General features: G+C 42.9%; 1 protein-coding gene across 4 annotated transcripts in view; it reads right to left on the reverse strand.

Annotated features, from left to right (window-relative positions):
• Nucleotides 1-276: 276 nt before the first annotated feature.
• NPHP1 (nephrocystin 1) overlaps nt 277-17450 on the reverse strand; it is a 57753-nt gene continuing 40579 nt past the window's right edge. For all 4 annotated transcript variants that reach the window (XM_047781238.1, XM_047781240.1, XM_047781237.1 and 1 more), the window contains 5 exons: nt 16300-16399; nt 6813-6925; nt 4674-4747; nt 2613-2657; nt 277-649 (listed from right to left, as the gene is read on the reverse strand). In XM_047781238.1, the coding sequence (XP_047637194.1) occupies nt 377-649; nt 2613-2657; nt 4674-4747; nt 6813-6925; nt 16300-16399 (605 nt within the window). In that variant the 3' untranslated portion in view covers nt 277-376. The remainder of the gene's footprint in view (nt 650-2612; nt 2658-4673; nt 4748-6812; nt 6926-16299; nt 16400-17450) is intronic.

Raw genomic sequence — 17450 nt, forward strand, 5'->3', positions numbered from 1 at the left:
TATCATATATATCATTTAAAAACATCTTCTATTTTGTGGATTAAATTTTCACTTTCTTGAATAATCATAAATTTAGCTTTTGATAAAATCTTGCTTTTATATAAATCTGCAGATACAGTCAACTTAAATTAGTTGGGTTTTGAAAAAATTCTCTTTAAATTTAGACGTGACAGTATTCCTTCTAAAATTTTATTTTATTGTATTAACACGAATTCGAATTATCAGATAAATATTTCTTATAGAATGTGGCATGTACAAAGACGCATAAAGCCTAAGTTATAATGTGACAGTTACTTGCGGTTCTGTCATTTATTCGGGTCTTTGTGGAGGGTCTGTCAGACTCAGGGCAAGCGCTGAGGGTCAAGGGCCACCACTGTCAGGCTGTGTTCTTTCTTATTTCACCCAAGAAGTCATAGGTCTGCTCCGAAATGTCAAAAGGTTCATGGACTCCCTCTGGTGACAGCAGAGCTTGGAGGGCGCCGTTGTTTTCTTGGTTCTGCTTAAGGAAGTCGGTGATGACCTTCCAGCGGGCAGCCTCACTCTCCTCCTCTGCCCACCGGAGCTGGGGCAGAAGCGTGGAGTGAAGAAGCGGGAGCGCACAGTCGTGGTAAACCAGGAGGAATGCAGCCTTCAGGAGCTCCTTGTCGCTCTGGGAAAACACCAGCACCACCAACTGTGAATGGAGCCATGTCATCATTTTCCAAGTGTTACATTCTATCAACTCTGCTAACAGCAGCTGGCTAGGGGGTGAGATGGAGGTGCCCTCAGTGCCTGGCAGGTAATGGGCTCTGAACCAGCTGGGGACACAGGCAGGAGTCACTGCAGGAGACATGAGCGGTTCTCTCTGAGTTTCTGTGAGGGGCTCCCTGAGACCAGGCCGACTTGCACAATTCCATCAGGGAGATGGGCGAGCTGAAGTCTAATCGTGGGAACGAGGGTGTGGTTCCAGGTAAATGGAATTAGCACAAGGTGTTTCAGGAGAAGGGCGACCAGTGCACTGCGTGAAATCCAGAGAAAGGAGCCCCCAGGAGTAAGACTGTTTGTCAGGTCCTTCCCAGAAAAGGAGCCCCATTGACACTGGTGGGTGGCCTGGCTCTGACAGCTGGGGTGGGGAATGGCAGCAGAGAGAAGGCCCCTCCAGGAAGGCCGTGTGTGGAGAGTCAGCTTCCACAGGCTGAAGGCCCAGCACCTGCTGCCCACTGCTGAGCTAGAAGAGCATTACATCTGCCACTCTGGGTCAAAGGGAAGCTCAAATAAGGACACAATATGTTCACTTTTTCCCCTTCAATTTTTAGTGTCTTTGTTTGTTCTCTCACATTCCTTAAGGATAATGAAAAATTCAGATTAGGAGTTCCCTGGTAGCCTAGTGGTTAAGGATCTGGCGTTGTCACTGTTGTCTGTGGTTTGGGTTCAATCCCTAGCCTGGGAACTTCTGAATGCTAGTGGTGTGGTCAAAAACCAAACAAACAAAAAGCTCAAAAAAGAAAAAAAGTTTGGAAGTCCAAAGAAAACCATGGACCATGAGCCCAATGCAGCTGTGCCAACAGTTTTACAGAAAATAACCCTGCTCAGGCCTGTACTGTCTGTAGCTGTATTGTCTGTAGCTGCCTTGTGTTATGACGGCAGAGTTGAGTGTTGGAGACAGAGACCCCAGTGGCCTGAAAAGCTGCAAATATTTACTCTCTGGCCCTTTACAGAAAGTTTGTTAATCTCGGATTAGAGCAGTCAAGCCACTGCTTGCTGACCACTGACAATTGGGGGCTCTGTTTGGTAATGACCTTGCCCTACAGCAATGGAAGCAATGGAAACCGTGCATTTTCTAATGTATGCAATAGCTTGCACCAATTTTCTTCCTCCTTTTCTTTACCTGATATGGACTTTGAGAGCTAGAGGACTTGTCTGAAATGAGAGAAGTCTGATAGCCAACTAGGGACATTTTGTCTTAGAAACTTCCCCCCATTCAATAAAGCTCAGTGATGTGACACGCCTGTCTCGATCAAATGTTTCTCTCTGTTGCCCACAATGTCCCCTATGACACTTACCTGAGTATCTGCCTTGAAGATATACAGGTCTCCTAATTTTTGTTGGCTCTGATATTTAAGTTGAACTTTATGAAACTCTCATTTTTGAAGGCCAAAAAAATGGCTAAAAATTAGAGATTTCATATGGTTCAACCTAACATCCACCTTCTTGGAAGGTGTCTTTGCAACTGTAATCGCACAGTTTAACTGTCAAGAGGGATTACGGGAGTTTCTGTCATGGCTCAGTGGATAACAAGTCCGACTAGGAAACATAAGGTTTCAGGTTCGATCCCTGACCTTGCTCAGTGGGTTAAGGATCTGGCATTGCCATGAGCTGTGGTGTAGGTCACAGACTCGGCTTGGATCCTGCACTGCTGTGGCTCTGGTATAGGCCAGCAGCTACAGCTTCGATTAGACCCCTAGCCTGGGAACTTCCATATGCTATGGGTGTGGCTCTAGAAAAGACAAAAAGAGACAAAAAAAAAAAAAAGAGGGATTACGACCATCACTACTTGGGCTAAAAAAGAGGCATGATTAGAACGTGCAGCAAACTCTGTGCACGGGTACACTCAGGGTGAGCAACCACACTACCTTCTCTGATCTCTTCAGTGAACTCTCCTTCTCAGCCCAGGAACTCTAAAAAGCAAAAGGAAATATTACATTAATCTGAGAATTCATAAGTCTTTACCCCACCTCTGCAACTTCACCCTGTAATTAAACTTACAGACCAGGTACCGAACCTGCACGTATACAACGTGACTCTCTCATTAGACATCAATTGCTCACAACCCAGAACCAGACCAGCTAGGGGGTGCATTAGTGAAAGAGTCCTCAGGAGCCCATAATTCTTACAAGTCAAAACTAGTTTAAGAACAGAATCAGTGAAACACTAACACATCCACATAAACTGCACCAACACAGCACCTGAACAATAAAAAAGCCCATAAAGTTTTTATGGTAAGGCAGTCATGAAAATAGAAAACTGCCAATACCATACTTCTTTACAGTTCTGCCTGCTGAGATGGTGACAATGTTCAGGGAGAAAGAAAACAGTACAGCTTTGCAAATAAATATTTCCAATCTTGTCACAAGGTTTTCACAAAAGCTTCTTTGAAGAAATAAAAAACCCAGAGATCAATGAATCCCATAAAAGTATGAATCAGAGACCTTCCAGGGCCCACCATGGTGTCCTAGCCACAGTGGGCCCTTGTGAAATAGTTGTTGAATGAATCAATGTATATATATTTTATACAATGTACAAACACTATGACATCAAAGGGGAAGAACGAGAAATTCTGCGTTATCGAACTATAGTGCCAAATGAACGTGTCTGAAGTTGTAGGTAACTATACATCATGAACATTTTCTTACATCTTTTTGCTAAAACCTTGCTGTCACTGTTGACACCCCTACTCCAGCCAAACTAGCAAATGAAATCCAAATTAAATAAAAATCTCTGCAGGTATCTGCTTCCTCCTTCCATTGCTGCCAGGCCCGCAGGCCCTCCCTGTCCCTCCTTATCAACAGGAGTCACCTCCCATCATCACTCACTCCCTCCCTCTGGTACCTGTGCTTTCCCACCTCTCTGTGCTGGCAAGTTTCTCCTAAAGCAAAAGCCTTCAGGGATTGTCCACCACCTGCCATACTCCTCACCCACAAAACGGGACTGAGACTGACCTTGACTGTCTAAAGACGACATCTGACATGGCAAACAGGGTCACCTGCTCTTCTCAAGGACACCTGCCTCGAAATGTTTGCTCATGCTGATCCTCCCACCTGTGATGGCTTCACTCCCATCTCAGTGCAGCGGCCTAACTCGGTGCCCAGCCTTTTATTCCATCTCACCGAGGACACTATCATGATCCCCACCTGCTGCCCTCTTTAAGTCCTCAGGTGCTGGATTACACATCCCCTGTAACACACTTATGTTACCTGAGAATCTGCCATGAAGATATACAGGTCTCCTAATTTTTGTTGACTCTGATACTTAAGTTGAACTTTATGAAACTCTCATTTTTGAAGGCCAAAAAATGGCTAAAAATTAGAGATTTCATATGGTTCAACCCAACATCCAGCTGCTATTTCATAGAGCAGGTAACATATGTCAAATTAAAATAAAAATGGGGGAGTTCTCTGGTGGTTCAGTAGGTTAAGTATCCAGCATTGTCACTGCTGTGGCTGAGGTCACTGCTGTGGCATGGCTTTGATCCCTGGATTGGGAACATCTGCATGCTATGGGTGTGGCCCCCCAAAATAATAAAGTAACATTAAAAAAAAATGATAGGCATGCCTTTGCCCCTGACAACTCAGTCAGTTTATCTACCAAACCATTTTGGAGTTTTGCTCTTAGGACACAATCACTAGCCATCTTAAGTCAAGACACAGATAATAGGGAAGAGACTGCAATGGCGTACACAGCAGGCACTCCATCTGTTTACTGCGTCAGGGAAGGCAGGCCTGGGGAAGTAACATTCCTACTAAGAAAGGAAGGATGAGACCAGGTTAGCGAGATAACACACAGGGATCGGGGGATGCCAACCAGATAGGGGGAGAAACGACAACATCCTTGAGCAGGTGTTGGAACTCACTAATGCGGTGTGTCTAACCACTTTCAGAACCCGTCAGCTTTCCATCAGGATGCGTGCTACTCACCCTGAGTGCATCCATAATGTCCGGCTGCTCTAACAGCTTGGGGAAAGTGGCCAGTACTGGATTACTAATTAAATCTGAAATACAAAAGAACAAAAAGGACTTTACACAAACTTCATCCCATGTACTTTACTGTAGCAGACATAACGGCAGCCATTCAGGTTAAGCTGTTGTGCCACATGATTTGTTGATCACCCATTCTATACACTTTCCCCTCGAGGAGGGCTGGAAGCTGCCCCCTCGAACCTCCATCTGCCCACAGCCATACCCTGGGAAGTTCTACACTGAGCCTGCTACCAAGTAGACAGGGCTTTTAGGGTGGGAGTAAGGTGGCTCTGAACAGAATAAGACAAGGAAATTTTGTTCTTCTTTCTAGGTTTTTTCCAACTTCTCTTTCCTCCCTTGACTGCAGTGTGGAAGAAAAACCTTCCAGTTAGGAGGCATCCAAGCTCTTGGCAAGCCGAGTGGGAACAGGAAGCAGGGGGAAGGAGGCGGAGGTGGGTGGCTCAGGCCTGGCTCCCGTCCACCGCTGTGCAGGGAGGGGCCTCCGCCTGGAGCTGCTGGGTGGTAGCCAATGAAATCCAAAGGAATCAGGAATTGGGGAGTCTGGCCATGTGCCTAAATACCGTGCAGGAGGATACTGATATTTCACAATCAACAATGGCACGTGAAGGGCTGTGCAAAGAGGAAGGACACTTCAGAAACGGCAAGGCAAAGAACTTCAATAATCTTGTGTCCTCAGGAGAGAAAAATCCTTCCTGTAGATCTTTCCAGGTTTATTTTGATGCTCACATTCAAATCAAGTCAAAAATTCTGAGTAGCCTGCTTACATATAGGAAAACTAATAAGCCTTATCCTCTTTAAGAAGTCATGTCATTCAGTGAAGTTTTCCTATAGTCATTCATGAAGTTTTCCTATGGTCATTCCTAGAGTCATTGAAATAAACTGAAAGGCAAGTGATGATTAAAAGGCTCACATTGCCCTTCCTTTAGAGTTATAGTTATTCCTTGAGAAATGCTGGTGCTCATCTGTCTCCAAGTTCCATTTCTATCTACCTACCTAGATGGTAAGCTCCAGGGCCAGTGCTCAGGTTTAACCATGAGCCCCCCTGTCCACGAGTGCTAGGCTGTCATGGGCTCTCCCTCTTACTCTATTCCAGCCACACACCTGCTTTCAATTTCAGTCCAACATACTCTGGTTTTCTTGCTGTGGGTCTTCAGACATGCTGGGTCATCTATCCAGAAGGATCCACCCCATCCATCTCCCCATGTGTCTAACTCCTCTCTCAGGTCTGGTCTGAAATATTTCTTGTCCAGAGAAGCCTGGCCTTCTGAAGTGTATTTCCTTTCAGAACACTTAAGGTTGAAAAGAATTATTCACATCATTTTGCATTTGGTCTGTTGCTCCACCAGGGTAGGGATGACGGGCTTGTCTCATTCATCACTGGCCGCAATGCCTGGCAAATAGCAGGCACTCAATAAAGAATGTCCAATAAAATTAAACTTTTTTTTTGGAGGCAGTTCTTACCACACATGCTTATCTCTGTGCAAGTCCAAACATGTGTGACAACTCATTGACTTTTTAAAAAATTACTTAACATTTTACTCGGAAAAAGTTTCAAGCTTACAAAAAGGCTGCGAAAATAAAACTAGATACTTGGGTACCTCTTACCAAGATTTACTCATTTTACTGATTTCAAAACTTCTTGCATAAAGAGCCAGTTATTTTGGGCAGTTTTGGTCTCTTCCCCAAAAGATGATATACAGACCAAACATGTGATAAAAAAAATTATTAAAGACATTACATTAGTAAATATCTTGAATAATTATTAATAATGTCTTTAACAATTATTAAAGACATCATAATTAAAATATGATTATATCTGAGTTTTAGGGTTTCTAAGCTCCAGGATTTGAAATGTGAAAATATGTGTATCGTAAAGGACAGAACATGTACTCAGCTCACACAGGATGCATACTGAGCACAATGCTTTGCACCTGAGGCAACTGTTAGACGCTGATGCTATTCTAAATATTTTATTCCAAAAATCACCTTCAGAAGCAGAAAATAAAGGCTGGCACAGGTTACATTTACTCAAAGCAAGATGCACTGCTGTGCATAAGGAAACTGCAGACTTCTCACCAGCACTGTCCATGCTCATCCTGTCTTTCAGGAGCACATCTCCAAGAATTTGGCGATAAAATATCAACAGGTGAGTGGAGCACATACTTCCGATTAATGTTTCTGGCAGTAGACTATTGAAGAAGAAAAAAAGGTATTCATCATTAAATAGCCCCCTACAATCAAAACTACAGTGTTTTTGTTTGTTTGTTTGTTTTGCTTTTTAGGGCCTCACCTGAGGCATATAGAGGTTCCCAGGCTAGGGGTCGAATTGGAGCTGCAGCTTCTGGCCTATGCCACAGCCATGGCAACACAGGATCCAGGCAAGATCTGTGACCTACACTGTAGCTCACGGCAATACTAGATCATGAACCCACTGAGTTAGACCAGGGATCAAACCTGCATACTCATGGATACTAGTTGGGTTCTAAACCCACTGAGCCACAATGTGAACTCCCCCTACAATGTTTTTTAAATGTATACTTATTACTGTAATGAATAGCTCTAAGTTTTCCTACATGATTGGAAAAATTTTAACAATTTTAAGGAAAATTTCTACAAGTAGGCTATGTTAAACTTCAGAAAACATTTTTACGTACATACTTTCAAGTCACAACTCTGCTACCTACCATTCCTGCATTTCCATGTTAGCATATTTACCCATGTTAAATGTCAAATAAAAAGAAAAGCCATAAATTAGGTGTTTTAAAAAGAATGGGACTAGTCAGCTACAAGTTTTAACAAAACCATGTTCCTACCCAACCTGACTGATGAATGCAGAGGAAACATGAGTTCAGACTGTTCATGGTGCTGAGTGGAACATGGGGGAGGGTGTGGCAGACCAAACTGAATTCTGACTTTGCTACTTCCTAGCTATGTGACTTTGGGTTAATTATTTATTCTCCTTGTGTTTTGGTTTCTTCATTTGTAGAACACTTATGGTCATACCTGTATCTTGGGTTACCAAAGGATTAAAATGAGGTAAATGTGGAATGCTTGATGTAATGCCTGGTGCATACAAAGGGCTTAAAAACAAAAAAGCAAAATCAATACTGAAGTTGGTATCAGTCTAAAATAGATTGTAAAAACTTGAGGATGTTGTACGTAATCCTGCTGGTAACTATAAAAGAAAAAAATCTAAAGAATATACACAAAAGGTAGTAAAAAGGGAATCAAGATGTATCACTACAAAAAAAAAATCAATTTAAAACAGGAGTTCCAATTGTGGCTGAGTGGGTTAAGAACCTGACTAGTATCCATGAGGATGTGGGTTCGACCCCTGGCCTGACTTAGTGGGTTAAGGATCCGGTGTTGCCATGAGCTGCAGTGTAGGTCACAGAGGCTACTTGGTTCTGATGTTGCTGTGGCTGTGACACAGGCTGGCAGCTGCAGCTCTGATTCGACCCGTAGCCTGGGAACTTCCATATGCACAGGTATGTCCCTAAAAAGAAAATAAACAAATCAAGGAAGGCAGTAAGGGAGGAAATGAGGGACAAAAACAAAAATGAAAACAAAATTTAAGAGTACAGAAAACAAATAACAAAATGGCAATAGTAAGCCCTTCCCTATCACTAATCACTTTCTTTTTCCCCCCAAGGCTAGGGGTCCAGTCAGAGCTGTAGCTGCTGGCCTATGCCATAGCGACAACAACGCCAGATCCAAGCCAGGTCCCACACCACAGCTTGTGGCAACACTGGATCACCAACCCGCTGAGCAAGGCCGGGGACCGAAACTGTATCCTCTCTGATACTAATTGGATTCGTTTCTGCTGCACCACAACTTGAGCTCCTAGTAATTACTTTAAATGTAAGTGGATTTGGGAGTTTCCTGGTGGTTAAGGATTTGATGTTGTCACTATTGTGGCTCAGTATGATCTTGATCCCTAGCCTGGGAACTCCTGCATGTTGTGGGTGGAGCTAAAAAAAAAATGTAAAAGGATTAAAAGTCATAGATTGGCAGAATGGATGGAAAAAACAGGATCCAACTATTTTCTATCTATAAGAGACTCACTTTAGATCTAAGGACACTCATAGATTTAAAATGAAAGACAGTTAAAGATATTCCATGCAAACAAAAAAGAGGATGAAACAGACTTAAAGCCAAAAAGCTATTACAAGAGACAAAGATATTATGTAATGATAAAAGGGTCAATTCACCAGGAAGATATAACAATTATAAACATATAAAACAAATAATAGCAATCCTAAATATATCCTAAACAAACACTGACAAACAGAGCTACAATCTTAGCAGGAGACTTCAGTACCCCACTTTCAATAAGGGATAGAACAACCAAATAGATTAATAAGGAATGAGAACTTGAACAACACTGTAGACCAACTGTAACTGACAGACGGAGTTCTGTAGAACACTCTGCCCAAGAGCAGAATATACATTTTTCTCAAGTGTACATGGGACATTCTCCGGGACAGCCATATGTTAGGCCACAAAAGAAGTGTCAACAATGTAAAAGACAAAGGAGTTCCCATCGTGGCTTAGCAGAAATGAATCTGACTAGCATCCATGAGGATTCAATTCGATCCCTGGCCTTGCTCAATGGGTTAAGGATCCGGCATTGCTGTGGCTGTGGTGTAGGCCAGCAGCTAACAGCTCAGATTTGTCCCCTAGTCTGGGAACTTCCATGTGCCATTGGTGCGGCCCTAAAAAGACAGGGGGAAAAAAAAAGACGAACCATACAAAATATGATTTTTTTCTCAAAGTTTCTTTTCTGATCACAAACTAGAAATCAACAGCAGAAGGAAAACTGGAAAATTCACAAATATGTGGATATTAAACAACATACTTTTAAACAATCAATGGCTCAAAGAAGAAATCACAAGGGAAATTAGAAAGTATATTGGGACAGATCAGATGAAAACATGGGAGTTCCGCCATGGTGCAGTGGTTTAAGGATCGGTCTGCAGAGGCTAGGGGTGTTACAGAGGGCAGGTTTGAGCCCTGGCCCTGGCTCAGTGGGTTAAGGATCCGGCGTTGCCCTGAGCTGTGGTGTAGGTCGCAGACTTGGCTTGGATCCTGCATTGCTGTGGTTGTGGCGGCTACAGTTCTGATTCGACCCCTAGCCTGGGAACCTCCATGTGCGGTGCGTGAGGCCCTAAAAAGACAAAAATAAATAAATAAATAAATAAATAAATGGAGAAATATTATAGGGTACTGTGAATAATTGTATGCCAACAAATTAGATAATCTAGTTAAAACACACATACTCTTCGAAACCTACCAAGACTGAATAATGAATAAATGTAAAATCTGAACAGATTTATTGCTAGTAAGGAGATTGAATCAGTAATCAAAAATCTCCCAACAAAGAAAACCCCAGGACCAGATGGCTTCACTGGTGAATTCTACCAGGCATTTAAAGAAGAATTAATATAAATCCTTCTCAAACTCTTCCAAAAAAAAAAAAAAAAAAGAAAGAAACAGAAGGAATACCTCCAACCCCATTCTGTGAAGCCAACATTATCCTAACACCAAAGCCAAAGACACAACAAGAAAACTACAGACCAATATCCCTGATGGAATGCTGATGCAAAAATCCTCAACAAAATACCAGCAAACATAATTCAACAGCACATTAAAAGTTTTAACATTATGACCAAGTGGGATTTATTCCTGGAAGGTGAGGATGGTTCAACGTAAGAAAATAAGAAAATCAATGTAATACCCAACACTAATAAAATGAAGGGGAAAAAAACCCATGTGATTTTCCCAGTGGATGCTGAAAAAAGCATTTGACAAAATTCAACATGTTTTCATAATTAAAAACACCCAACAAACTAGGAATAGAAGGAAACTATCGCAACATAATAAAGACCATGTGTGAAAATCCCATAGCTAACAACATACTCAATGGAGAAAGACTGGAAGCTTGCCCTCTAAGATCAAGAACGAGACAAGGATGCTTACTTTCCCCACTTTCACTCAACACATTACTGGAAGCTCTAGCCAGAGCAATCAGGCAAGAAAAATGAATAAAAGGCAACCAAATTAGGAAAAAAGAAGTAAAATTATCTCTGTTCACACACAACATGATTTTATATGTAGAAAACAATAAAGATTCCACGAAACAATCTATTAGAACTAATAAATTCAAAGTTGAAAGATACAAAATCAATATATAAAATCAGCCATGTTCCTACATACTAACAATGAACAATTTGAAAAGGAAATTAAAACAATTCCATATATAATAGCACCAAAAGAAAGAAAATTCTTGGGAATAAAAAAACGAAAAATTTTAACACTGAGATTTCAAAATAATAATCTGGAAATGTGGACAAGTGAGCAATTTAAAACTTGATGCCCAGTACACTAGAAATACTTACTGGGAATACTGAGCACCAGAGTTAACCCTGGCAGGTACTCAAGAAAATGTATCATTCTAAACGTACATTTTCTAAACATTATTTTTTTTAATTTATTTTTTTCTGTGTGTGTTTTTGCCTTTTCTTTGGCCGCACCTGCGGCATATGGAGGTTCACAGGCTAGGGGTCTAATCAGAGCTATAGCTGCTGGCCTACTCCAGAGCCACAGCAACGTGGGATCTGAGCTGTGTCTGCGACCTAGACCACAGCTCACAGCAACGCCAGATCCTTACCCTACTGAGTGAGGCCAGGGATCGAAACCGCAACCTCGTGGTTCCTAGTCGGATTCGTTAACCACTGAGCCACGACAGGAACTCCCAGCGTTATTTTTAAAAATACATGAACTCTGTCACTAAGCATGAAGAATGATCATATAGGAAATCTCGAAAGCCTTGCAAACAATGGTCTCATTCAAGGGAAAAAAGTCTTAGTTAGGGCTAAGAAAAACCACCTAAAGTTTAACTCTCAGAAATTAGTCCTTTATTTGAATTTCAGGGATGAGAATATTAGAAAGGAAAATTAATCACAGCTATAACATCCAGGCTTCCAACCTGTTGGCAGAGAACAGAATAAATGCAATCCCTATGATGGTGCAGGAGCAATGGGGCCCCATGGGCAGTTTCACAGAATTTAGATATGTATCCTTGACCACTCCCTAGTCCTTGCATTAAAATGCAAGATAGATTTCTCCTACCATACTTAAGTTCATAGAGACATGTGGTACACAGAGCTAGAAACCACCTTTTTCCAAGCCTGCTAAAACTCTGATCTCGTGTATTCCTGACCTAGATTTCAAAGACTGGCTGCAGGGGAACCTGGAAGCTGCCCTGATGCCACCACATCCCTTCTTGGTGCCATGCTGTGATTCCCAAAGGCTGTTCTAGGTCCTGCCCTTTGGTCTAGTGCTCATGCACGCAGCATTTCAGCTGTATGCCCAAACTTATGTCTCATGCTGAAAAACAGCCAGTAACTTGCCAGGGGAAGGGGTGGAGACCTCCTTCCGTTCTTTCCTCCCCCGCTCCCCTCAGGCCCGCCAGCTCTGTCTGTCTGGCAGGCACCACATCCAGCCTGCAGTAGAGGCCTTCGCTGCCCATGCTGCAGGCACTCCTATCCTTCTGGCACCTCCCCATTACATGAAGCAATGCTGCTGTACCTTTATCAGAGTTTCCTTTAGGGAAATCCTTTGATTTTCCCAAACCTAAGATGACCAGAAAGCTCTGAACTGAAGACAAAAATATGCTTCCTTCTGATCTCATGGCTAGACAAGCAGAAGTGTGATGAACATAATGGGCCAAATAATACTATTGCTTCATTTATTTTTAGCAACAATACAATGGAAATAAAAGAGAAAAAGAAAGATGGAATACATCAGCAAGGTGAAGGAAAATAAACATATTTATAGCAAATTTATACACAGGCACAGAGCCTACTCTATGGCCCACTGTTTCCTGGTATTCAGAACCCGGGCACTGAGTGTCTGCGTCTAAGTTCAGGGCTTTTCCCAACCAGGGGCTTAAAAGCATACCTTTGGAAATTATGCCAGGTTAAACCTCATCAAAAAACAGCTCCAGAATGAGAAAGGCAAGTCCTGGTGAGATAAGGGATCTATTTGCTCCCTCTTCTGTCTCAGCTGTGGGGCAGCGTGATCACAGCAGTCTCCATAAAAGGAGACCCGTGGTCAGGATTCTGGTGCTGTGTCTTTGCTAAATAAGATAAGTCTAGGAGTTCCTGCTGTGGCTCAGTGGGTTAAGAACCTGACATAGTGTCCATGAGGATGCAGGTTCAATCCCTGACCTTATTAGTGGGTTAAGGATCCAGCGCTGCTGCAGCTCTCATTCAACCCCTAGCTTGGGAACTTCCACATGCTGCAGGTGTGGTTGAAAAAAGAAAAAGGAAAAAAAAAAAGAAAAAAAATGTTCTGCATTTTCACAGGGCTCCCGGCAGCCAAAGGTACACACATGGAAGCCTGCTGGCTGGCAGCAAGGCAGGATGAAGCCAACCAACAAGGATGGTGGGGAAACTGGGCACCAGCACAGACTTTAAGTGGACTGCCTGCCCTCGGCCCTGCCTGCGTTGTTACATGTCCCTCGGCATCACAAAAAGAGCCCCTATCTCCTCCAAGCAGAGAAATCTGACTAAACAAAGATGAAATTCTAAAGCCACGGAGAGTGGGGACAGAGGTGGGATGTACTTCTGAAGGAGAGGATGAGAGCTGTTGGTGCCATCCTTGGCTTTCTTTTCCCACCCACTGCAGGAAGGCAGTTCAGGAGGAGGAGAATGAAGGGTCAGTCCTGCCTCAGTCTCCACCTCCACGGCGCATAGGCCTGAACCCAGCCTTCATCCGGAACCCATAGCACAACCCTTGCACTGCAGCCTGCGGCCCTGCAGCAAGGCCCGGGGCCTCTGGCTCCACTGTGCCCACGCCTGGCTCTGTGAGTGCTGCCCAGGCCATGGCCGAATGGGTGGATCCCACAGCCCACACCTGACTGTGCCAGGAATGTCCATCTCCAGGCCACTCAAAGTGGGGGGTGGTCTCTCTCTGGGCTCTAGGGGGTTGTGGGGGTGGGGGTGGGGAGAGAGGAGCCCTCCCCAAGATAAGGCCAGGGACACCGGGACGCAGAGCAGCTCCTGACCCATACTCTTTCACACCAGCAGGAAGATCTCTACTTTGAAACTATTTCACAAACATTTTCTCGGGCGTCTACTATAGGCTGTGACCAACAAGGGCCTCATCTCCTGAGGACTTGGGATGCTTCTTTGGGAACCCAGCCTACAGAGAAGAGTGTTCATGGTATGGGAGAACGGCCTGCGTAGCTGACCTCCGCACACCCAGTCAGACCTGGGCTCTAGACTGTAAAGTGTATCTGCAAACCAGTACTTGGGGCCAGAGAAACACTGGTAAGAGCAGTACTTGAATGATACGCTTGGCAGCACTTGGACTCTTGGAGGCTTATCAATGAGAGGAGCAGTAGGAGCTGAAGCAAGAGGAAGAATGAGGCCAAACAGGATTCTAGCTTTTCTTTTACAAAGACTGCTACTGTGCTGCTTTTTTTCATCATGAGAAATAACCATTATCCAAGGAAAGACTGGCCAAAAAAGGGGAATTTATAGGCTTTAGGAACATCCAGGAAAGAAAAAAAAAAGGCAGGAGAAGGAATACTACCCATGAATATATTATTAATGGCTATTGAAAGATTTAACTGTTAACACTATAATTGTAAAAGGCATTTCAGTACTAGAGATAAGAACAAGGGATATTTAAACCGGGAGCATGGTCTGGAATGAGAAAAGCAACCATCGCAGAGGTGTGCCAAGCTTCCCTGCCTCCTGATGACCCGAGAGCAAAGAACAGGTCATGGTGGGACAGTTCACCTGCTCTGGCCCCAGCCACATGCTTCCCTCCACCCCTCCCATCCACGGTGTGTTCCCCACACCCCCACGTCTTCAAATGGCACATCTTCCAGCCTTCGGAGCCTATTTCTAATCACCTCGATCTTACCAGCTACATAGCACATCCTCACTTGAAAAATGTTATGACAGCACTAGCTACCTGGCAATATGTTTACAATTATCTAGACATATGATAATAGTAATAGCATGTAATTACAGCTGATACTTATTGTGTTTTACTGGTGCCATGCACTATAACTACTAGCTCAGCATTTTAAATATTTTCTTTTCATTAAAACTCATTAGAGCTTTATGGGGTTGATATTATTACTATGCTCATTTTAAAGATGTGGACATTGAAACCCAGATAAAGATGGTTAAATGACTTGTCCAGGAAGTTTATGGTCAGAAATAGATCTGGGATTCTGCCAGTGTAAAACCTCCCTGAAGAAAACACAAATTAAAACCACTCATTAAAGAGGACAAAACAGACAAAGAGGGATCATATCAAATGTCAATCAAGAATATGGAGTAATGGGACCTCTCAAACATTGGTGGCGAGAGGATAAAAAGTCTCTTTTGAAAGCAGTTTGGCAGTTCTTTATAAAGTTAAATACTAGACAATCTAACAATCCCATTCCTAGGTATTTATACCCATGAGAAATGAAGGCATATGTCCACACACAAAAAAACCCTCATATGCAAACATTTAGAGTAGCTTTGTTCATAACTGCCCAAACCTAGAAACAACCCAAATGTCTGTCAACTAGTGAATAAATAAGCACATTATGGTATATTCACCAAATGGAACACTAGTTAGAACAAAAAGGAACAAAATGATAAAACATGCAATAGCATAGATGCATCTCAAGTGCGTTACAATAAGTGAAAGAAGCCAGACTCAAAAGGCTACATAGGGTGTGATTCCATCTGTAGGACACTCTGTAAAAGGCAAAACTGTTGGGAAAGAAAGTAGATGAACTGTTGCCGGAGACCAGAGCCGGGGAGCTGATTACAAAGGGGCCTGAGGTGACAGTTTAGAGTGAAGGAAACATTCTTTACCTTGATTGTGTGGTAGTTTATATGACTGTATATACTTACCAAAACTCAAAGACCTTAAACTAAAAAGGGCAAATTTTAGTGAAAGTAAATTATACCTCAAAAAACTTGATATTAAAAACAAAATTTCCCCAAAGTTCCCTGGACCATGAATGTTAAGTCCCACTCAGTCACAAGTTACTATACTATTTCTGACCACATCTATCATTTGTGCTGACGGGTAAACAGAAGAGTAAGCCAATTTGAACTTTACTATTATTCCACTTCCCTACTTATCTTGGACAGATGAATTAGTGGGGAAAAACAACAACAACAACAACCCCCCTCCCACCCCATCCCCCAGAGTTCCTGTTGTGGCTCAGCGGTTAAGAACTGGATATAGTCTCTATGAGGATGCAGGTTTGATCCTTGGCCTAGCTCAGTGGGTTAAGGATCCAGCATTGCTGTGGCTGTGGCCTAGGCAGGCAGCTCCAGCTCTGATTTGACCCCTAGCCTGGGAACTTCCATATGCCACGGGTGTGGCCGTAAAATACATGCATACATACATACATACATACATACATACATATATACATAAACTAATAAAAGATGACCAAGCAGGAGAAGAAGCCAGAAGCAGAGATGGTTCACAGATGCCGAATGAACTCAGCTTCAGAGAGGGAAAAGCAGATACCAACCTTAGCATGTTCCTTGATCTTCTGTTTAAAGATCTCAGTTTTACTAGAAGTTGAGGCTGCCTTCTCATTGTCATCATCTGATGGAAAACACTACCATGTGCTTTAAAAAAAAAAAAAAAACCCAAAAAATAAATCTCAAAACTTTAAGTGCTTAGGCAGGGAATATAATAAAACAATATTTTACATAATTTTTTTTATAAAAATAGGATGAAGTTTTTCTAGTACCACTGGTGCTGAACTGTATGAAAAACAGGAGTGACCCATATACCTGAAATGAGCCCTACCAACCTTCATAAGGTGCCCCTTACCTGCCCCCCTCGAGCTGCCACTGCCTCAGATACTTTGACAGCATCACTGCTGCCAGATTACAAAGAAAAAGAGAGTTTTAAAAAGCATCTCTGAGACCAGGTAGAACTAAATGCATCCCAGATCCCAACTTCCTGTTCCAAGAAGGTAGGACTGACATTGCTGGGGTGGCAGCAGGGCTGTGTGTCCTAAATTATGAAACGAGGGGAGGGATGTCTGAGGTGTGAGAGCTTGGGAGTTTCAAATCTGTTGGGCTCTGAGCTCCCAGAGTCAAGGACCCTATCTGTCTTAGTCTCTATTTTCCCCTTACCTAGCACAGTGCCTGGTCAATCAACCCACTCAAAGATGGTCATTTCTGGAGTGCAACTTGGCATGTATATCACAATTTCAAATGTCTATATCTTTTGAACTAGCAATAGGCAATTTCTGAATAGGCCTATTCAGTTAGTTCTGTGGCCCAGAGTTCAGTGAAAAGGAACTAATGCAGGGCCCTCATGCTTCCTAATTTCCTACATTAGATTCTCATATATGTTACCAAGAAAATAAGCACTTAGATAAAAATGATTAAGCTCTTTTTGCTTTTTGTTTGTTTTTGCTTTTTAGGGTTGCACCTGCAGCATATGGAAGTTCCCAGGCTAGAGGTTGAATTGGAGCTACAACTGCCAGCCTCTGCCACAGCCACAGCAAGGCCAGATCAGAGCCACATCCACGACCTACACCGCAGCTTGCAGCAACACATGATCCTTAACCCACTGAGCAAGGCCAGGGATTGAACCCGCATCCTCATGGATACTAGTTGGGTTCATACCCCATAGAGCCACAACAGGAACTCCCTGATTAAGTTT

Source organism: Phacochoerus africanus, chromosome 5, assembly GCF_016906955.1.
Source record: "Phacochoerus africanus isolate WHEZ1 chromosome 5, ROS_Pafr_v1, whole genome shotgun sequence".
NCBI lineage: Eukaryota > Metazoa > Chordata > Mammalia > Artiodactyla > Suidae > Phacochoerus > Phacochoerus africanus.